This window comes from Cygnus atratus, chromosome Z, assembly GCF_013377495.2.
Source record: "Cygnus atratus isolate AKBS03 ecotype Queensland, Australia chromosome Z, CAtr_DNAZoo_HiC_assembly, whole genome shotgun sequence".
In the NCBI taxonomy this organism is placed as follows: domain Eukaryota; kingdom Metazoa; phylum Chordata; class Aves; order Anseriformes; family Anatidae; genus Cygnus; species Cygnus atratus.
In genome coordinates, this window is record NC_066396.1 from 39,574,784 (window position 1) to 39,598,537 (window position 23,754).

Consider the following 23,754-nt stretch of genomic DNA (forward strand, 5'->3'; position numbering starts at 1 on the left):
CCAGGAAATAATTACTCTAAGAAAAATTGTAAGGAAGAGAGATTCAGCTCTCATTGTAAACTACAATGTGAGAACCATGCCTGAGGCAAAGCTGGGCACAGGCATGTTATAGAGGATTTAGACAGGGATGCTTCCAGGATCCTTTAAATTAAACCAAGAACTAATCTATTCCCTGGTGTTCCCCAGAACAGTGAGGCTTCAGATAAGGTATAATTTGAACAACAGCTGCTAGGTCTTTGTGAAGAAAAGCACGCATCTTTCTTTCTCTTTGCACCATAACAGTGAATGCACTAAGTTAGTTGTTAGTTGTAAATGCCTTGCCTTCTTCTAGACTGCACAGATTTGTGTTGGATAGCATGCATAGGGACAGATGGGGGCATGTGCTAGTTGGTGTGGTACTGGACAGCACCCAATCTGGGCTCTCTCTCACTGCATCAGTTTGACAGTCAATGCTAATGAATGATATGCCCCAGTCCTGGGGCATCCAGCACCTGGTTTTTCTTCTGTCACCTATCTCGTTAAATTTTGCATATTGTCCATGTTGAGATATCCCAAGTGATTTTTCAGGTATTGTCCCTATGCCGAATCTCATGTGACAATGGGGAATGAAAACCAAGCATAGCAGTGTTTTTAATTCAAGGGCAACCATTGCAGTTGGCCTAGTTCCTCACCTGTTGACAGCCCAAGGGACCCAGCCCTCACCCTGTGCAGCATGGATATTGCCCTACAGCATTCTGCTTTCACATTCATTAACCCCTATTTAGAAGGGCTATATTGTGCATAAATACTTCCTTTCGACTCTGCAAAGGAAGCTGTCAGGGGGCATTATTTCCTTCTCTCAATTCAGAAAGTGGATCAAAATTATTCGCTCTTCTCAGTGCAGAAAGAGGATGAGAAGAAATTAAAGTCAAACTTTTTCCAACCTTTTAAATTGCCTTTAAAATGTAAAGGATTGAAAAGAACAAAGGAATGGGAACTGCAAGAGTGAAAAACTGAAATCTGCTGAGTGATGTTGTAAAGCAATATGCCTCAAGGAAATAGCCTCAAAGCCTAAGATTTTGTTGCCTTCCTGAAGTTTTTTTTATCTTTTATACACAATAGGAGTTTGTGAACTTTATTAAAAAAAATAAATTAAAAAAAAAGTTTTTTCTGTTGTTGAACGGTGCATGCTGTGAGCAGTTTGATTGAAAATAATTGTATCCTTGTTTTTATGTCTATAAATTTTATTAATATAATTCGCCATGTAGTTAATCATCAGACATGGAACCAAAGCATAGCCTTCTAATCTGCTCTTAAGCAGCATTACTATGCCAATTACTATGTCAACATGTGGAGTCTTTTGTGCTGCATCTTATTAGAAATGTAGGTCAACCTGTCACCCTTAGAAAATCCTGAGATATGGCTCTTGAGGACAAACCACATCCCTTCAGTAAAACTACATTCACAGCAACAGATTTTCTTTCTTGTAATTGAACAACGAATGGGCAACTCAAGTCATTCCTCTTCTTGCAGATCTTGCTGTCCTGTGCCTTCCATACTGAGAAGACAGGTATCAGTTGCCAAGCTTGTAACTGTTTTAGCTTGGATTTTTTTGTGTGAGAAAGAACCTTCTTTCTCTTTCTGATGGTAGCAAGAGAGACATGGTTCTGTGTCTGTAGAAGCTAGTTAATGAGCATGTTCCAGCAGCATGCTGATAGCTTTTAAGCTATACTCACCTTGTAGAATAAATGTTTTACGAATGGGACTCCAAAAGAAATAGTATAAAAAGAAACATGAGGCAGAGCTATCACCTGTTCCTGCAGTGTAATGCATGGCCTTGCTGTTGGCCAGCTGCCCTCTCACATTCTCAGAGCTATTTCCTCGCTTTTCCAGGACAGAGAGCTTGCAGAGTACCCTTTGTGGGACAGTTTAGAACAGCAGCAGATGTCCATGGGTTTCTCCTTGCCATTGATGAGTTGACCAAAGTGCTGCAAGAATTCACAAGTGAAATAGATAGGGATGGGATCTCTGGCCAAAAAAATTCTAACACATAATATTTATAAATATTTATATTTATAAATATATTTATATTTTTTTATTTAAAAATAACGTTTGTCAATTAAAGAATTCTTTTGAATAACAGAAAGGGACAGAATTTTAGAAAAAAATTAGTAACCATATTTCTGTGTGCAAGCAGTCCTGCCAAAATGTAAGAGTAAACATTTTTGTGCATTAAAAAAGACAAGTTTTTGTTAGATTTCCAAAAAGTACAATGCCAGAGCTGTGAAGGAAATTCCTTGCAGAGGAAGCGTAACACAGCTGTTTTGTAACAAGTCACTTCAGCATTTCTTCAGCCAGGACTTCATCTTACAAATTGTCTGTTTTGTCTTTCCAAAAAGAAAATGTATATGTAAACACTGCAGGGAACTATATTTCTATCATATGTATTTGAACTATCAGCCAGAGTCCCCCAACACAACACCAATTCTTTTGTCACATCAGTGCAGCCTTATTTATGTAGACTCACTGAAGTAGCTGACAGCCAAATATGACACAGTGCTTTGCTTGGTCTGAGTGGAGGCTATGAGTTGAACAGCTCTGTGGTAATTTAATCTGTTTGTCTACAAAAGAGTTTCTCATGATGAAAACAAATCAAAAGGAGTGTAGCAAGTTCCTCAGTGAATGGAAACTTTCTGAAGCTATTGTCAATGTAAGTAACTGTCTTTGTACTGCAATAAGAATAACCCACTATTTTTTTTCCAAGAAAATTGAAAATGTGGTGTTATACCATGTTTATACCTCTCCAAGAGTGGCATTCACCTGTGCTGGGGTGTCTCTAGGGGTCTTCCTGAGCTGGTGGCTCTCAATGAGATAAAACAGGGGCCTGGTCCTTGTGGAGGCTATCAAAGAAGAATCAAAGAGTTAAATCAGAAGAGAACAGGGGTTAGGACAACACTATTGAAAGACAGCAACAGACAGACTGCATGTGTGTAGTGTCATAGACCTTTGGAGATTATTAGCTGTACTTATTGAAACAGTGGCCATTGATGTAACTGAAACGGATAACTCTGGAAGAATCTTCAAGCAATGTCTGCATTTAAAGAGTCAGTGTTTGTAAAAGGTAGCCACACTGGTTTAAGTGCTAAGGTTATTTTTTATTTTGCACAAGGAAGCAAGCAGTGTTCAAATGCAATATTTCAATAGTCATTTACAAACTATTTTGTTTTTATTGTCTTGTCAAATGTTATCTTTAACTGATTTAGTTCAGATGGTCTTTTCTATTTAGTACTATTTTTATTTCTGTCTCTAAAATGCAGGTGGTCCGACCATACCAGACAATGTCCAATCCCATGAGTAAGTTGACAGTGCTCAACAGTATGCATTCTCATTTCATTTTGGCTGACAATGGTACTACTGGCAAATATGGAGCAGAAGTGAAACTCCGTAGACAGCTGGAAAAGCACATATCACTTCAGAAGATAAATACAAGTGAGTAACATTTTCTTTTTTTTCTTTCTTTTTTCTCTTTTTATTTTATAATTACAATTCTATCAAAGTAACTAATTTTAAATAGGCAATAAGGTCTGTATATTCTCGGGAGTAATTCTACTATCTAAAGTGATGAGTATGAGATAATAGAAGCAAATAATAGTGAACAAAGTGAATAAAATTTGATTTCAGAGTACTGTGGGTGAGCATGAAGCATGAAAAGATAAATGAACTTGCTTCTGGCAAGTTTCAAACTATATTTTTGTCAAGGCTCTTGTGGTTCAACTTAGATCTTTGGTACCCCATCTCCTAAAAGCTATATATAGTTCCAGTCCCCTTCATTTCATAATGAAGACAGTAGAATCAATAAGGGCAGAGAAAAGGGTGACCAAAAGTAAGGGAGAGCTTTTCATGACAAGGCCTTTGCAAGTTCTAATATTTGTGGATGTACAGAGGTATATGAAATGACAAATGTGTACGACATTGAAAAGTTGCAGGAGAAATGACTGCACAACTCAAGCAGTCCCAGAGCCAGAAATATTTAGAGGCAGAGTGTTTCCACATAAGCATTACTCTATGTTTGCACTATGTTTCTTAGTCCTAGGCAGCTGTCATTAACCACAGTCAGAAACAGAATATAAGGCCAGATGGTCCTTTGGTCTCTTCTTTTGTGACCATTTTGAGATACCACATTCCACATCATGATCAGACTGAAGCCTCATGTCTTCTCTCAAAGTTGTATCTTTTCTTTTATAAGCATATCCCACTTCTCTACATAAAATGAGAAAAAATATATCATTTGCATAAAAGATTAAATTTCAATATTGGTATTATTATTTCTGTACTATTACAGATGATTAACCTAGGTGGGGAGTTTATTACCTTTTTTGATATTTTGGATATATTTATTTTTTTATTAGTAGTATTTGCTTCTATTTACAATCATTTAGTTTTTAGAAACTTAGGGCTATCAAAAGAAAAAAAGATCTGTTCTGTAAATTGAGCCTAAGACCTACTCAGGGGAAAAAATCTTCCACTGGAAAGTTGCCAGGCAGGAATTTTTTCAGTCTTAGGATCATGGAACCATTTGGTTTGGTAAAGACCTTCAAAATCAAGTCCAACCACCAACCCGACTGAGAAAACCTCAGCGTTGTACCTCCATAAGCTACCTTTAAGAATAAAAACAGAACTTATTTTACAAAGTAATCATAGACAGTCTTTCTGATGCTCTGTAAACATGTAATTTTGAGTCCAGAAAGGTTGATATTTTTGTGATTTGGGCACTTGAAATTGGGATGAGATTAGGAAATACATCTACCCACTCAGACATCAGATGATCTGTATCTTTCTGTATCGTGAGTATAGTCTGCGCTTAAACTGAAATATTTTGATACTTAGATCTTTCAACATCAGTGTGTGAATCAGTTGATTGCAAGTTGCTCTCAAAATGAGAGCAAGCCAGGCTTTTATGTTCTACGATATCAGTGTATACATTGTTTTTTTCTCAGATAGTGTGTATTGTACGCACAAGTGTGTATGCCTTCTAAGTGGTGTGTTCATGTGTATCCCTAGCAGATGCAGATAGTGTGTTCTAAGCCTAGGCTGACCAGAACAAAGTCATATTTGAAAATGGATTATCATATATGAAATAGCATATATGATATGATAAAACCGTAGAAAACTGTGCCATAAATAGTAATTATTTTGAGGACGCTCAGAAGAAAAATGTCAGCATGTGCAGTTTACAGCAAAATTTTGTCTTAGGAAAAACCTTACATTAAAAAAATAAATCTCATTAGGGTTTTTACTTAATTCAGATTTATATAAAGCTTTTATCTGCTGAAATGTAACTGATGGAAGAAACTTTGAACTTTGGCAGTTCAAGTCATATGCTTGCCTGACCTCATCAAAAACCTACCAAAAATATATATATATATATATATATTTTTTTTTTCTCTTTTCTGGTTTCTCTCTGCAGCTTTTCTGTGCCCAGGAGTATGTATCGTCATTTTCTTTCCCCTTTTCTCATGTGACAGAATCACTCTATCATTTAACTTCTTTCTCCCAAATCAGTGTCCTTGACAAATACAAAAATACGTGGTTCTCACAACACTTTCAAAGACAGAAATGTGATAGAACTGCTGAGAGGGAAGGTTGCTGGTGAGATTTCTACACCTACGTCCAGTGACATCCAGAATTTCCATGGTTTCCAGATCTGAGTAACACTATAACTTCAGCGAACAAAATACCTAACACTGTAAGGATCTGGATTTTTTTTTTATGACTTGTTTTGCTTTCTTCTGCTTTAAAAGAAGGTGACTTAGTCCTGCCATGCCCCTAGTTAATAGGAAGGTGACCATATGGGTGAGAGAAGGACCACCTGCCCTACTGGGTCAGCCAAACAGATGGCCACTTTTTGATGCCCTTTTTTGATGCCTCAGTCCTAGCAGAGTAGTGGAGGTCTTTGGCCCTCTGTGCGCAGGGGAATTGCTGCAAAGGGATCTTTATCTGAACAGGAATGGGGTTGTGCATGTGTGTCCTTATTTACCATTTTCCAGTAGTAAACGTGGATTGGGGGAAAAAAAGATGACAGAGTTAAAATTCTGTTCACTGGAGAGCTGTGAAAATACAGTTTTTAGTTAATCACAGAAAAACAAAACAAAACAAAACAAATAACAACGAAAAAAATAGGGCACTGAAAACCGGGACAGGTACGGGAACAAATAGACAGATTGTAACTTCTTATTTCACAGCCTGTCCCTGGACAATAGTACTGAAAGCAGATTTTATTCTTATTTTTAAGCCTATCTGACTTTTACAAACCAGCCTTGTCACTTCTTATTTTCTTTACTTTGCTTTAACTGTATCTTTTTTCAGAGAAGTGATAGCTCTTCTAGATGTTTGGGATCATATGCTATTCACAAAGAGAAACTTCAAGCTTCTGCTCACCTATTAAAGACACAGAAAACTGTATTCCTCTCAAATACATTAAGAAAGTAGCAGTCTCTCTTCTTATAAAACTTAAGATTAAATCAGGCCAGTAAGTACGCCAGATAGTTCTAAAACCCTTTTTCTTCCTAATATGACATCACTCCAAGTCATACAGCAATATCTAATTTCCTGAATAAATGTCACTGTTATAGAATAATAATAATAATAAAAAGCTTGCCTTAAACACATATGAATTTATAGAATATAACAACTAGAGAAAAATAAAGATTTTATTGAATACTGTTTCCCTTGCACCTTTTTCAACTTTTACCACTTCCCTAGCCATTGTTTTGTCCAAAACAAGTATTAAACAAAAAAAACAAACAAAAAAAAATAGTCAGTTTGACACTTCAGTGCTCAGGACAGGTCCTTCATGCTGTCACAAGTAAAGAGGATTTTACCACAGTTCAGTAACAGTTCCTTGAGGTGAGCCTCTAGTTTTCTCAAAATTACAAAGTTTTGAAATGAGTCATTTTGCATTAAAAAATGTTAAAAGTAAGATGAACTTGTCTAACACTGTTTCAAGTTCAAAAGTAAATATTGAAAGTGATCTGAGTCTGGTGCTACCACTTTTTTAATACCCCTTCAGGTAATTGTAGGCAGATAATGGATACCTTTTCAAAAACATTTTCAAAAAGTTAAACGATCCTTGCTTTCTTAAATTCTCTCTGCCAGATATATTTTCTAGGCCACTATATAGTTTAACATTTTTTCTCTGGATACTTTGCAGTGTCTCGTGCCTCTTGAAGTAGATGGCCCAAATTTAAATCCTGTTTTCCAAATACGGACCTAACAGTGAACATGATAAGGAGGTTAAAATCTCTTACACTTGACAGAATTCTCTAATATAGCACAGTGCATAGTTTGTATTGTATGAACTGAGAGCATGCAGTTGGATCACATTCAGATTGCCATCTGCTGTAATCCCAGGTTTCTTTCATAAGGATTTAGTTATCTGATTAGGAAATATATATATATATATATTTTTTTTTCAGGCAAAAAGTCACTACAGTAGGTTGACGTGCCATGTTTTTTGTATATTTTGTAAATATGTAGAATAATGTTTTTTCCTTATCAAATGGGACCTAGAAATACTTCATATTATGTAAGAAGATCTTTTACCAATGCTTACAGATTCTCTCTTCCAAAATCCTACCAAAAGTTTCACTCTTTTGGCTTTGCACTCATGTTTGCACATTTCCATTCATTGAAAAACATTAAAGTTTGCATATTCACCATTCATTCCTGTTGTTTGCATTAAGACCTTCAGTTCTTGTGGTATAATTTCTACTATTAACTGAATACTCAGTCAGTTACTACTAACTGAAATATTCTCAAATTTTTGAAGTGCTTTTGGCATGGTTACCAAGCACTTCTAACATGAACACACTACTTTCCTTCATGTGAGTGAACTTCTTGGAGCCGTAGAGAAAGGAAAGGACACACGTGATTTATTAAAAAAAAAAAAAAAAGGAAAAAAAAAAGATGATCACACATAGTCTATGCAAAAAAAAAATAAAAAAAAATTGAATGAAAAAGAATGTAAATTAATTAAGAATGTTTTCAGTTTTTCTTAAGAAGAATATATGTCTTTCAGCAGAATAAGAATCTTTGTCTAGGACATATCAGTATGTCCTAGACACACACCAATAATAAAATTTGTGTTTGGCATGTGTTATGAAGCAGTAATGTGCTCGGAGCAGTGGTTCAGAGGGCAGAATAAGAGGTTTGTGTGATGTCTGACAAACAGTCTTGAATGTATATTCATCAAGTATTAGTGACATTTTTCTTTTATATCCAAATATCTTTCTTATGTTGCAAACTTCATCTATCAAAAGATTTAAATCTTGGCCAGAATTTTCTGTTTTCTGTACTTATGCAATGGAGATTTTACATTTTTTAAATTTATTTTGGAAATTCTTGAAGTCCAACCAGTGAAGCAATCACAGAATCACAGAATGGCCAAGGTTGGAAGGGACCTCTGAAGATCATCTAGTCGAACGCCTCTGTCAAGCAGGATCACCTAGAGCACATTGTCCAGGATGGCATCCAGGCGGGTTTTGAATATCTCCAGAGAAGGAGACTCTATAACCTCTCTGGGCAACATGTTCCAGTGCTCTGTCACCCTCACAGTAAAGAAGTGCCCCCTCATATTCAGCCGGAACCTCCTGTGCTTAAGTTTGTGCCCATTGCTTGGAACAATTGAAAAGAGACCAGCTCCATCATCTAGACATCCTCCCCTCAGATATTTATATACAATGATGTGGTCTCCCCTCAGTCTTCTCTTTTCCAGGCTAAACAGAATCACAGAATCACACAGAACCACAGAATTGTAGGGGTTGGAAGGGACCTCGAAAGATCATTGGGTCCAACCCCCTGCCAAAGCGGGTTCCTTAGAGCAGGCTGCCCAGGTAGGCGTCCAGACGGGCCTTGAATATCTCCAGAGAAGGAGATTCCACAACCTCCCTGAGCAGCCTGTTCCAGTGCTCCATCACCCTCAGTGTGAAGAAGTTCTTTCTCATGTTGGTGCGGAACTTCCTGTGCTCCATCTTGTGGCTATTACACCTTGTCCTGTCCCCACAAACCATTGAAAAGAGGTTGGCCAAATCCCTCTGTCTCCCCCACCTCAGGTATTTATACACATTGATGAGATCCCCTCTCAGTCTTCTTTTCTCCAGGCTGAACAGACCCAGGTCTCTCAGCCTTTCTTCATAGAGAAGATGCTCCAAGCCCCGTATCATCTTTGTTGCCCTCCGCTGGACTCTTTCCAGGAGATCCCTGTCTTTTTTGTACAAGGGAGCCCAGAACTGGACACTGCACTCCAGGTGAGGCCTGACCAGGGCAGAGTAGAGGGGGAGGATCACCTCCCTTGACCTGCTGGCCACGCTCCTTTTAATGCATGCCAGAATCCCATTGGCCCTCTTGGCCACCAGGGCACACTGCTGGCTCATGGTCAACCTGTCGTGCACCAGGAACCCCAGGTCCTTCTCCTCAGAGCTCCTCTCCAGCAGGTCGTCCCCAAGCCTGTACTGATACATCCAGTTGTTCCTTCCCAGGTACAGGACTCTACACTTGCTCGTATTAAACCTCATTTAGTTTCTTCCTGCCCATCTCTCCAGCCAGTCCGTGTCTCGCTGAATGGCAGCACAGCCTTCTGGCATGTCAGCCACTCCTCCCAGCTTTGTGTCATCTGCGTACTTGTTGAGGGCAGACACTATTCCCTCATCAAGGTCGTCGATGAAGATGTTGAACAAGACCAGACCCAGCACTGACCCCTGGGGAACACCGCTAGTCACAGGTCTCCAGCCAGACTCTGTGCCACCAATCACCACCCTAAAAACAGGCCCAGTTCTCTCAGCCTCATACAACAGGTGCTCCAGTCCCCTCATCATCTCAGTAGCTCTCCTCTGAGCTTACTACAGTAGCTCTATGTCCCTCCTGTACTGGGGAGCCCAGAACCGGACACAATACTCCAACTCTGGCTTCACCAGGACTGAGTAGAGGGGGGTGATCACCTCCCTTGACCTTCTGGCAACATTTCTGAATGCACCCAGGATAACATTGGCCTTTTTGGCCACAAGGACACATTGCTGACTCAACTATGTTCAAATTAGAGTTAACAGCTACCCGCAGAGATTAAAAAGTAGAAAGATTTAATGATTCCTCTAATAATATTAAAGAGGCTCATTTACTTGTCAGGCTGGACTACTTAGATTTATGACATTTTATTGCATAAAATACAACCTTGGGAAGGGCAGAGAAGTGAAAAGGCAAAAAGACTTTACCATTATGAGGAATTAAGATAACAAGGATAGATAATATAGTTTAGACTAGCCTTTAGTTTGGGGGTTGGGGGGGGAGTGGTAGAGAAGGTGGCATTTTTCACTATGGAAATTCTTTATTCTTCTTAAAATTAGTGACATTAGCTTCTTTTTAAGGAAGATTTGGGGGTGGGTGGGGAGGAGTTCTCTTTTCCATGAGACTCCAAAGTATGGTAAATATTAAAATGTATGCCAAAGGTACATTTGAAACAAGAATGTTAAGCCAGTGGAATAAAGGTGAAGTGTGTTTAATTGTAAGCAGACTCCTTCTAAAGTCAGAATATTTTATGTAGACTAGTTTATTCTATATCTTTCATAAACTCCTTTAATCAGAACACTCTTTTAATATGTATGAAGTGTTCACAAACAGAAAGTGGACATACTGGTGTATAGTCTTCAAAACCATAGTGGTTTATACATCAGAAGAATTTTATCCGTGTGCCAGCCTTCTGGAAGAGGTGAACTGTAACACAAGATTTTGAAGAACAAGATGTATATTTTTGTTAAAGCCAAATGTCCACATTAAAATTGCCACAATGAATATATATAGTGATCTTCAATACTACTTTTCATATCCTACTCTTATGTTGTAACATTAACACCTTAAGTGTTACCTTCATTATGCTTCATCTTCTCTGAACCATGTAAAAATAACAGAAAAAAATATACATTCTTTACTGCATTTGTTTTAGGTCTGGTGTCTTTCCCACAAACACTAAAGTTCTCAGTGTTTTGGTTTCATTTCCCTCAATGAAAATAAGCACAAACCTCTGTGCAGTTTGACCTAGAACCATTCTGCACTTCTGAATCAATTCCAGGCACTGAAGCATTCAATGCACTTTGCATTTTTTGGAAAGATTACCACACACAAAAAAATCCTTAGGTTATGTAGGTCCACCTTGTGATGTTATTATTCTTTTAACTGGTATGTTTCTGGAAGAATTGTCTCCTAGACCGTATAAGGCTTCATGTTGAATATTACTACTCATTATCAATCTGCAATTGTTCTCATTTTAAACATGCTGTTGAGTGTTGAAGATCTGGCCTGCCTTTAGGGTATACTTTTCGAAAACAGAGAGGCATTGGTATCTGTGTCCTTGTATTTGGTCTGCCATTCTTTATAATGTTGGTGAATGTAGATGAGTTCTGGTAGGCCTGTGAAAAGAATTTATTCCTGAGTAAAGAATAGATGGAAAAGTTGGGTGATTTGATTGGATAAATGAGGCAATTTGGCAGGTAATATGTCGACAGTGTCTGTTCATGTGACCCGTGGACTTCCCTTTGTCATCCTATGCCTGAGAATATATGAAGGGGGCTGGGAAGGCAAAGGGACGTTCAACTGTCATCACTGGCATCTTCTCTGACCATTGCACCATCATCAAATGCATTGGAATTCTCATTTGCTTCAGATTTTTCCTTCATATTCTGTGCACCACTAGGTGCATTTTCATAACTACATAGCTAGGGAGATGTGGGTACAGATTTCCTTCTAGGGGTAGGAATCTGTTGTAAATTGGACTTCAGTGAAACCTGAGGAAACCTCAGAACTGTTTGAAGCTTGACTGGTGTCAGGGTTTGTTAGAGATCAGAAACATGAGCCTTTTTCATTGGAAGCTTTGTGATGCTGGTGGATCAGGCACTGGAGTTAAAAATATCTCAGAAAGTTCTGAGAAAGCACATACAGGTTAAAAATTGTTCCTGAGGAACAGATAAATAAGTAATTGGTAGAGTACAAAAGGATCTATATATTCCTCTAATAAACCTGATTTTCATCAGATGTGTTTGTTGAAAACATATTTGTTCTCATATGATTGATATACAGGCAAAAATAAATTGGTCATTTTAAGTCTATTGTCAGAAATTTTAGATTTACTGAATTCACTGCAAAAATCAGAATGAAGACATAAATCTAAGAAATGGAAATTATTTGGGGTGAATACTCTCTAGAAATATTTCTGCTCTTCATTTTCCAGAACAGGTGTGAAAGGAGAGATAATTTTTAGACATAGCATCCAATATGTTGAGAAATACGCAAAATATAACAAGGACAAACTCCCCAATATGTAATCTGAGGCAGTGTAAAATTTGGTTATGTTACTGTAATAACTTTTATAAAGTGATTACTATAATATGTGGTGGTGCTCATACACAAAGGAACCAGAGAAGGTGTGAAGGAAGAGAAGACTGTGAAAATTCCTAAACTGTAATTGTTCCTGAGTCTCTTAGGTCATTAACTACAGCTGGTGAACTCTGAGAAAAGCAAAACAAGTTCTGTGGTACTGGCAAAATAAATAAGTGGAATTTGAAAACATAGGGTATGTTTTAACTGAAATCTAAGGTTCTTCTACTTTGAATATAGTGCAAGTTTTGAACTAAATATTGCCATCCTGCAGGAAGTAACCAAACAGGTTATTACTGGGTTGTGAGATTCAGAAATCTCAAGGTTTAGTTTCAGATTTAGTTTTTTAGTTTCCAAGATTTAGGTGTTTTTTTAGAGTCTTGCCTCTTTTGAGGACTTTTTAAGTTTTCTGTCCTTTTCTAATGACAGGAATGAAAAGTGAAAGAGGGTTTCATACATTTTTCCATCATTTTTTCTTATTGCCAGTTTTTAAGATCGTCTATATTAAATAAAGATATGGTCCAGGTGTTGGATCCACAAACTTGTCTGTCAATGCCACATCTGGTAGGTGTATAGATGTCAGTGACCATCAGTTTTGCTCCACACCAGGTTGTTTACCACTCCCAAATGTCTAATATGGCATGAAGAACGTGTTTCCCTGAACTCTGAAAATTAAGAGGAGGAGACCTATGGGTGTTCTATCCTATAGTTTTCTGAAATCCAGATTGGTTGCACAAAAAGCTGGAGAACATACAATAACATATTTTCTGCAAATACTTGTCCCCAGAAAAAAATTCTTCATTTTGGGGTAGGTGCATCTACAGAATGAGTTTTGCTTACTTGTGTGTAACTGTATTGGGAAGAGTTACCAGTAAGCAAACCTTTAATATTTCCATTCAGCTGTCAGTCTGATCTTGAGGTTGCTCTTTAGCAACTGAGACACTGTAGCTGCAGGCATCCAGAAAATGACTGGAGAGAGAGTGACTAATACACTATAGAATAATTGAATCATAGAATGGCTTGGGTTGGAAGGGACCTTAATGATCATCTACACCAGTAGAATAGTCACAGGCCCCAACACCCCAGGCAAATCCAAATAATTACTAAATTCTCCAGCTAAAATTTCCAATAGAAACAGCAAGTAGGTCTATGGGAACCCTAGACCAGCATTTCTTGCCTAATAGTGGAGCAAGGGTGACCTACATGAAATTAGCACTATATCTGCCACTACCCAGTGTTAAGAAGCAGAAATTAGACACATTTCTGTCAGGGATATTGAACATCTCAGGATGTTGTTGGGTGTTTTTTTTTTTGCTGGTGGTGGTTGTGGTGCTGCTGGTTTTGTGTTGTTTTTGTGTGTTTTTTTTTTTTTCAGTGATCTCAGGGGTGAACTTAGAAGTTATATATAACCTACTGGTATATTCCAGTTATTTTTATAAACACACTTACATACATGAGTAGTAAATTTATTTAGTAGTAAATAAGTCATTTTTTTTCATTTGTTGGTCTACAAAGCAATGGATAACCCATGTTTAGCTCTTCATTAAAAGAATTAGTAATAATTTATAGGGCTGCTATAGGTTATTTATAAATATGCTCGCATTCTAAAATATTAATGTTTTTCAGAGAAATGGAAAACAAAGTAAGGCTTCTGCAAAACATGATAGGTTTTTTTAAATCTCTTTTCACACTGCACTGAGTGTTAGGCAAAGTATTTCTTTGCTTGCATTTCCATATTCATTCATTTCTCCTAGGTTATTGTTTTAACTTACATATTTATGCAGTACCTCTCTGTCAAGGGGAAAATGGGCTTATTTTTCTGTATAATAACATCAAGTTCTACAAGTTGCCACTTGTGCATATCAGAATGAATGTTCTGGTATGTACATACCTGTGTGGAATCACAGTTGCCAGAAAGTCTTTCAATGGCTGTGTTGCTGGCCACAAAAGTAATAACACAGTAATAAAGCTTCAGGCTGATTGTATAAAAATTCTGCATTATACTGCAGTCTGCTTTACAATATTACACCAACCATATCCACAATAACTGACTCTGTGAAACTTACCAGTCTTGTCTACCCTACAACAAGCTATGCTTACAGACTTAAGTGCACTAAATAAAAGTTATTATTTTAGAAATTAAGACAGGGATGAGCCTTAGAGTACTCACAGGTCTTCTGTACTATTTCTTCTTTTTGGATGAATGGCTACACAAAGTGGAAATTAAAATAGTGTTTTGCCTGTTTTCTGTTAGTTAGGTCATGAGAAACTACCTTTCTTTTTTGTATTTAGAGCAGGGAAGCTAAGACTTCAGTATGTGACATGAAGACCATAGTAAATGAGAAATATTAATATGCAAGTTTGTGCAAGATGTTTCACACTTGAATACATGTTGAATATTTCCTTTGAAAGTTTGAGAAAAATCTCCTTTCTGGCTCTCAGGCTATTTTCAATAACATACAATAAGAAATGTGAGGCTATTCTTGAGTAGGCAAATCTTTGATATTCATCAGATCTTTGTTCTCTTGAAACAAGTGTGTTAACCTAGCAATAAACCTTACAGTGATTATATAATAGTCATCATTCTCAAGTCTGTAGATACATTGCTAGACAAGAAAGTTTTTCCATATTCCAATAGACCAGGGCAAAGAATTTGCTGAAACCAAAGCTCATCCAAAAAATGCTGAATAAAAAATAATAAATATAAAAACTTAAAAACAAATTCTCCATGTAACTACCAGATGACTTGAAAATACCATAACATTTTAAAAGACATTTAAAGAAAACATTTAGAACATTTAAAAGAAGATGAGCCTTTTTCTACAAAGTATATATATTAAAAGAAAAAAAAAAAAAAAGAAAAAAAAAAAAGCTCAGTAGTATGTTCTTTATTGCTTTCTAAGAAATAGAGAAACATATAGATCTTTGAAACTTAATTGGTCCAATGCCAGTGGTCAAGTCACGGGTGACAGTTATAGCATGTTATCCTTTCCAGAGAAGGGTAATCTGTGATTTCAGAATGCACAATATTTCAACAGAGGATATCACTGCTACTATATTTGACAGAACCACAAAATTATAAAATAACAGAATCACAGAATAATTGATTTTGGAAGGGAACTTTGGAGGTCATCAAATCCAATCACCCTGTACAAGCAGGGACGCAGACCAGATTGCCCAGAAACATATGTGTACATATCTCCATGATATGTACATGTTTCCAGTTATCAAAATGTGGAACACAATTTCTAACAGTACATAATTTTCAATTGCCTAGTGAAAACAGCAATGATATCAGAGATAGCCCCACAAGATACTGATAAAGATGGAACACGTTCAGAGAAGAGCAATAACGCTGGTGAAAGGACTAGAACGCGAGACATATGAGGAGGAAATGGAGGCTATTTAGTCTGGAGAAAAGGAAGCTGAGGGGAGACCTCATCACTCTACAACTACCTGAAAAGAGGTTGTAGTGAGGTGGTCAGTCTCAGCGTAGTGAGGGTATCAGCATCTTTTCTAAGGCGACAAGGGATAGGAGATGAGGAAAAGGCCTCAAGTTGCACAAAAGGAGCTTTAGACTAGAAGTCAGGAGGAATTTCTTCAAAGAGTTGTGTAATGTTGAAACAGACTGCCCAGGGAATTGGTTGAGGCTGCATCCCAGGAAGTATTTAAAAGATGTGTGGATGTGGCACTTAGGGACATGGTTTAATGATAGACTTGGCTATCATTAGATGATGGCTGGACTTGATGATCTTAAGGGGCTTTTCCAACCTGAATGGTTCTATAATTCTAAAACGAGTGTTATCCTTAGTTTTGCCCAAACCAGTGGGTAAATTCCATTAAAAAAAAAAAAATGAAAGGAAAACTTATTGCTTGTTGAAATATTAGACTGTCCGTTTTAACACTGGGCACAAAGTTGCTACTTTCTGATTGTGTGCTAGGAAAAAGCAACTTTAGTATTTTAGTCCAGCTTTTCCTCATCTTGGTTTTATCTCTGCATTGACTCCTTTCTGACAATCTCTACTCAAGCAAGAAACTCTATCTATAATGATGATATTCTTTGCTGTAAAAAGAATGTATTACCATCAGATTTAGCATCTCAAATCTCAGTAATTCCCTTAATGGTTGGTGTGGCTGAAACAAGAGGCTTCTTGTGAATGTATCAGGCACTTCCCACCAATTCTTTGTGAGCTACCGTATATTGTACATGTCTTAGAGAATAAGCTGAAATAGTTATTTGCAGAGAATTTCTAACTTATGTGTTTTTTAGAGAGATACAGAGAAATAAAAAAATTTCCAAGCATCAACTAAAGAGAAGTCTTCATCAGCTACCTTTATCCCAATATCAGATGTTCTGCCTTATCTAGCATCATATTCCAACATTTTTCAAATTGGTCCAGTGTTACAGTAAGGTAAAACATGATCAGTTCACAATTACATTAATACAAAATTGTTAACAAACATGGCACTAATATTAGTAATTAGTAATTAGTAATAGTCAGTCAATTTCTTCCTACACATTGAAAAGTTTTCTGTAGACCCTCTGAATTTGTTTCCAAACTTCTAATATGTACTTTTTAATTTTGTCTCCTTGCTAAAGAAAAGATATATTTATATTTTTCCAAACCCAAATGATTAGTGGAGAATGGTGAAAATGACAAAGGAAAAAAAAAAATCTATTCACTAAAACCAAGGGAGGATTTCCAAAAAGAATTAAAAAATAAGATATAGAAATCAATTTCATGTTTAAATCTTTTCTGATTCACAAAGAAATCTGCAGTAATAATTGAAAGAGTTGTATTTCAATCTGAAATGTAATCACACAGAATAAATTGTTTAACTTTTATTTCTTTAAACTCAAAGCTAGAGTTTCATTGAAAAGTGGATTTGGAGAGAAGTTGCCATTCAGAGGGACCTCGACAGGCTTGAGAGGAGAGGTGGGCCTGTGAGAACCTCATGAGGTTCAACAACGCCAAGTGCAAGGTCCTGCATCTGGCTTGGGGCAATCCCAAGCACAAATACAAGCTGGGCAGAGAATGGATTGAGAACAGCCCTGATGACAAGGACCTGGTGGTGTAGGTTGATAAGAAGTTTGACATGAGCCGTCCATGTATGCTTGCAGCCCAGAAAGCCAACCATACCCTGGGCTGCATCAAAAGCAGCGTGGCCAGCAGGTCAAGGGAGGTGATTCTCCCACTTTACCCCAGTCTTGTGAGACCCCACCTGGAGTGCTGTGTTTAGCTCCAGAGCCCCCAGCACAAGAAGGACAGGACATGGCCTTATTAGTATGAATCCAGAGGAAGGCCATGAAGATGATAAGAGGGCTGGAGCACCTCTCCTATGAAGACAGGCTAAGGAAGTCATTCAGCTTGAAGAGAAGGCTCTGGGGAGACCTCATTGCAGCTTTGCAGTACCTAAAGGGGGCCTACAGGAAAGCTGGGGAGGGACTTTGTCAGGGAGCGTAGTGATAGGACAAGGAGGAATGACTTTAAACCAAGAAAGGGTAGGTTTAGATCAAATATAAGGGGAAGAAAATCTTTACTATGATGGTGGTGAAGCACTGGAACAGGTTGCCCAGAGAAACTGTGGGTGCTCCATCCTTGCAAGTGTTCAAGGCCAGGCTGGATGGGGCTTTGAGCAACCTGGTCTAGTGGGAGCTGTCCCTACCCATGGCTGGGGGAATGGAATTAGATGATTTGTAAGCTCCCTTCCAACTCAAACCATTCTATGATTCTATGATTCTGTTGTGTTATTAGCCTCAAATTAAAAGATTGTCTTCATGTTAGGTGTGATCACCGGATCATCAGGATCAGGAAACAGAAATAATACCATCTGATTTACAACAGTGAAACACAACTGGAGCACTTGCACAGAAGTGTTTCAGTGGACTACAATAGAACTGCTGTGACTACAGAGGTTAAAAATAATTTACAAAAAAATAAAAAGAAATAAAAATAAAAATAAAAAATAAAAATAAAATAGAAGAAAAAAAAAGGAAGAGTAGTTTTAGAAATGCTTTCAAACTTCCCATTCTTTAGCCAAAAAAAAATACAAAATTATTCCATCTGTAAAAGGTAGCTGTCATCATTTACATCATTAGAATTACCTAACTGATAAATATCCAGCAGATACCACCAAGATCGAACAAATTTCTAGTAATCTGAAAGAACCTGGTTTAGAAAAGTTTGACGTAGCTAATGTGACTGTATCTATAATGATTACTGAGCATCATTCCAAACTTCATTTCAAAGTTTTTACCTTTTAGGCCTATTAGACTTCATTTCTTTGACAGCCAGAAATCTCATTCTTAACTCAATTTAAATCAATTAATGGTCAATATCTGTCTATTCTTGTGAAGAAATTGTTTTTTTAAAATATTTCGTATCTTTCCTAATGAGCTTGATGTCATGGTGGTATTCATACATATTCATTCACTCTTCAGTGCACTAAAGAAAATGAGCCAAGCTCACTTATAAAGTTGTCTTAAGACGAATGGGTCTTAGCTACACGCATAATTCTGCATGAACCGTGCTAGGCAGCTGAACTCCACAACCACTCTCTCACTCCCCCTCCTCAAAAGAGGAGGGGAAGAAGTAAAGGAAAGAACAACTCATAGGTTGAGATAAGGATAATTTAATTAAAGGGAAAAATAATTATTGAAGAAAGATTATTATTAATTAAACAATTTAACTAAAGGGAAAAAAAGGTAAAGGGGAAAAGGGAGGGGAAAAGGGGAAAAAAAAAATCAAAACAAGTAAAGGCTGTGTGGAAGTGCAGAGGAAAGAACTTACTCTCTACTTCCCACAAATAAGTGATGCTTGACTACGTCCTTGAAGCAGGGCCTCAATGTATGTGGCCTTTGTACGGGAGGACAGACATTTTCGCAACGAGAGCCCACCCCTCCCTTCTTCTTCCTTTTTCCACCTTTATTGCTGAGTATGACATCATATGGTATGGAATATCCTTTTGGTTGGTTTAGGTCAGCTGCCCTGGTGATGTTCCTTTCTCACTTTTTGCCCACCCCTGCTATGGGTCTTTGTCTTGTCTGTGGAGAAACTGTCCCAAAGGCTTCATGACCTCATAGAACAAGCATATCTCTCCTCATCCAGACAGAGTGATATTTCAGCCACTGAGGGTTAGAGAGAGTCCTGATGCTGTGCCAGCACTGCTCAGCAGCAGACTCCACACTGGTGTGATACCACTGCTGTTCTAGCTACACATGCAGAGCACAGCACTGTATGGGCTGCTGCAGGGAAAGTTAACATCCCAGCCAGACCCAGTACAGTGGCTTACATGTTGGCAATGATGCACCCAAATTTCCTTCTGTATTTCTGTATTTCAGGACCTAAGCTACCTTCTTCAAAGACATGCAACACCAGTGATAGATCTCCTGTGGTCAGCTTTATCACACCTTTCTCTTTTCCAGTATTCCCTTCTAATGACTTCCCAGTTTGCAGCAGATTTTATTAATCCCCAGATAATAGGTACTTTGCATCTTGCACTATGAACTTCCTACATTTCTATCACTCAATCTATTATGTCATTCAGCCACCCCTTTACAAAGATTACTTCTTAATTTTACCTTATCAGAAGCTGCCAAATCACTTCTACTTCCTGTTCTAAAGTCATTAATAATGATGAGAGGATGAGTGCAAATTCTTTATGAAACTGTTGGTGCTAGACTTTCTCATACAATGCTACTCCTTAGTAAATTATATACTTTCACATTTTTTCCATTTTTATTCAGTTTGTTTATATAGAGAGAGAGAGAGAGAGAGAGAGACATAATAGCAAATACCTTACAAAATGCAACCTTGTTAGAGTTAGGCTTTAAAAAAAAAAAAAAATTTTTTTTAGTTATCTGCAATGAAATAAAAAGGGTCGTTCTAGTTATATTCCAGAGGAAAATACTACACTTCTGAAGAGAATGTTGATGTAAAATTTCAGTGAATTGTGTGCATACTAGACAGATCTCACAGTAGATCAGTCTTTAGAGAAAGGAGGGATGAACCAAGAACAGTGAAGGGAGATCTTTATTCTACTACCACAAATGCGTATCTTAAAAAATAATAGTAATTATAATCAACGGAAGAAAAAATACTAAAAGCATCAGCTATATGATACAATGTATATAAAGAAAAGTTTCGTAAGTATTGATAGAAAATGCATAAAATTTGGTGACTTTGACATTCTAGCCAGACGACTAGAAATAAAACAACTCCTTATCTTACATTAAAATCCTAACTGAAGAGTGTCTCATCAGCCACTATGTGATTACACTGGGATATTTCTTAAATAAAAGTATTTAAGTCAGTTAATTTAATTTTTACTCATCATCTGTTAGCAATTGCCATACTACAAAGTTTTCTCACACTAGACATAAATATAAACAGCATTTCTTTTGTCATCTAGTGGCAAAGGAAAACCTAGGCAGATTTGTGAATTGAGGTTCTCTGATGAAAACTCAAGTGCAAACAGATGTATTATATTAATTGTATTGATATGATGTGGAATAAAATCATAATATCTGTAAGATTCTTAGGATTTTTTATTATTTTTAATATTTAGAATGTTCTCTTAAGAGGTGTGATTTTATAAATGATAAAAATTAATGAGTAAGTCAAATAAATAAGTAACCCAAATTTGCCCATCTAAAATCATCCTTAACTTAAATACTTTAAAGTTAAAGGAAGTACACAAGGGTAGTTTAACCCCTCACACTTATAATTTTAATCAACATTCCTAATTTCCATTTCTCATTTAATTCCACTCTTATAAGCTGCTTCTTCACTAATGCCTTTGAAAATAATTCAACAACCTATAAATGATTAGGTAGAGCAGCAATCATGGCAAGTCCTAATATTGATAAATAAATAAATAAATAAATAAAAACAGTGAGTTCTGTGGTAATCATTCTGCTAAATACCTTGTTATGTTCTACCCTCTTACTTCTCTTTTATTAGCTGGGATTTTATAACTCTGCTTACAGTTTTCATACTGTAAAAACACACCACTTAACTTATAAAAAAAAAAAAAAAATAAAAAAAAGAACAAGCAGACAGTAGATACAGCCATAATGAAGCCACTGATAATCTCTCCAGGGAACAGTATGAGTTTGTAAAGTGTTTCAGAATGTGCTTACAATATTTTGCACTTTTGTATGAGAATTGTTCAGTTTCTAAAGAACATTTCACTTCTTCTTTTGACAGTGACTCAAATCCTGAAAAAATTTGGTGGCTAAAAAAAAGGCTTGATTTGTGAATGTTTCCACAGGGTCAAACAAGACTTAGTGTTCCACTCCCGTAGTCTTATCTTTGTTCTTACGAACTAGAACTCTCTCTAAATGGAAACTGCAGGCAGTCAGACCAAAACCCATGGTTGCCTGGCTTCTTGCAACATTTCCCAACCTTAACAGACTGGGGGAATCTTTCTATTTTTCAACGGAGCATCACATTTCTGTGCATGATACATATAGTATATACATATAGTTTTACTTAAGAAAAGCTAGCCTAAAATTTAAATTTAAATTTAAATTTAAATTTAAACAAACAAACAAAAAAAAGACTTTGAGACTTTGTGTTTTCAAGAAAAGTTAATAGAAAACAGTCAACTCGTTCTCCTGATTGAGTCCTTTGGATTCCCCTGTCTCAGCTGGTCAAGAAGTGACAAGCATAAAAGTTTTCTCAGTCATACAAACACAAGCCTGGTGTCAAACTGTTTTTCTCTAAATTCACAAGGCTTTTATGTCAAAGTCTGTACTGTCAATTTTGTAGAGCTCTCCCATCTAACTATATAACAAATTTGGGGGAAAAAAATAAAAAATAAAAATAAAATTTCACTCCTCTGGTTCAGCACAAGTTCAGCTCTCTCAGTAGCACTGTCCAGTGTGGGGTCTGCAGTACAAGTAATATGCCAGAAAATTTGAAGTGATTTTGGAGAACGACTGTGAGACCAACTAGAATTAGAAAACAAGTGTTGCATTGGCTTGTAACATGTATTATTATTTTGTCAAGGAGAAGGTTATAGGACCATCCAGCTGCACCCTTAAAATATGCAGTATGGAAACAAAAATACCATGGTAGGGATGATTTTGAAGCTCCAAGGAAAGCTACTGGAAGAACCAATGATTGAAAACTGACACCATGCAAAATCTAGATTACAAGAAAACTGCTGTGTTCTGAATCAGAACATGTTAGAAATAATTGTGGTAGCTTCTCTGTTCTTTCAAAACAAGATTTGATCTTTTAAAAAATAAATAAATAAATAAAATTGTGGTCTCTTTCAGCCATGAATATGGCACTTAAAACAGAAAATAAATCTATAAAATCCTTTTCTTTTTTTTTTCTTTTTTTTTCTTTTTTTATTTATTTATGTGATGAAACTGACCAGGTGACTACACTGGTCTCTCCTGTCCTTAAAAGCTATGATTTTATGAATGGCATTTTCTCTTTTTCTCTAACATGACACTGTAAAGTCACAATCCAGTAATTTAAGTTTGATTTTTTTTTCTGTCTTCTGTTACATTTTGTTTGCTTTGCTGGCTTTGTTTGTTGTTGTTGTTCTTGTTGTTGTTGTTGTTTTTATTGGTTCTTGTTGTTCCTTTTGTTTGGTTGGTTGGTTTTGTTTCTTTCTTTCTTTCACTCCAGGAATTGGTCAGGGGGTTCCAGTGGTGGCCCTCATTGTGGAAGGAGGTCCCAATGTTATCTCTATCGTTCTGGAGTACCTGCGAGACACACCTCCTGTTCCTGTTGTGATATGTGATGGCAGTGGTCGGGCATCTGACATCCTTGCCTTTGGTCACAAATATTCTGAAGAAGGAGGGTGAGTCATTTCCTCATGAGAGCTTTTTTTCTACCAATTTGGTGATAACATAGAGCCCAAAAAACTATTAGAAATATAGTTCTGAAACTAATCCAGTCCTCACATGGCTTTTTCTGTCATTGACATGAGTAAAGTATTGAATGTACCCAGTCCAAAAAAAGCTAAAGTAACACTAAGGAAAATCTACAGAATAAAACAATCAGAGATTTAGAGACTCTATCATATAGTTAGAATATTATAGTGCTGTGAAATGCAGCATGTGGACAGGTAAAGCACATGTTCCTTGAAGTCACAACTCAAGGGATTCACTCAAAAGATATGCAAAATTATTTTCATTGCATTCAAAACTGTCTCAGACAAGTTACGTCATTGTAACAGTGTACTGCCATCCTCTGGTTTCATTTCTACATAAACCATCACATGAATCCCAAATGTTCATAACCTCGGTTGTATTTGCCTTGCACTTTGGGCATGACTCTGCACACCTGCCTGTATTTACACAACTGCTTGTGCACTGATCTGCATTTGTGCTGT

General features: G+C 36.9%; 1 protein-coding gene across 1 annotated transcript in view; it reads left to right on the plus strand.

Annotated features, from left to right (window-relative positions):
• TRPM3 (transient receptor potential cation channel subfamily M member 3) overlaps window positions 1–23,754 on the plus strand; it is a 149,888-nt gene that overhangs the window by 17,926 nt on the left and 108,208 nt on the right. Inside the window, 6 exon segments of the mRNA XM_035558507.1 lie at window positions 3,297–3,468; window positions 4,981–4,988; window positions 7,549–7,585; window positions 10,301–10,307; window positions 19,990–20,015; window positions 23,046–23,220. Of these exon segments, the coding sequence (XP_035414400.1) occupies window positions 3,297–3,468; window positions 4,981–4,988; window positions 7,549–7,585; window positions 10,301–10,307; window positions 19,990–20,015; window positions 23,046–23,220 (425 nt within the window).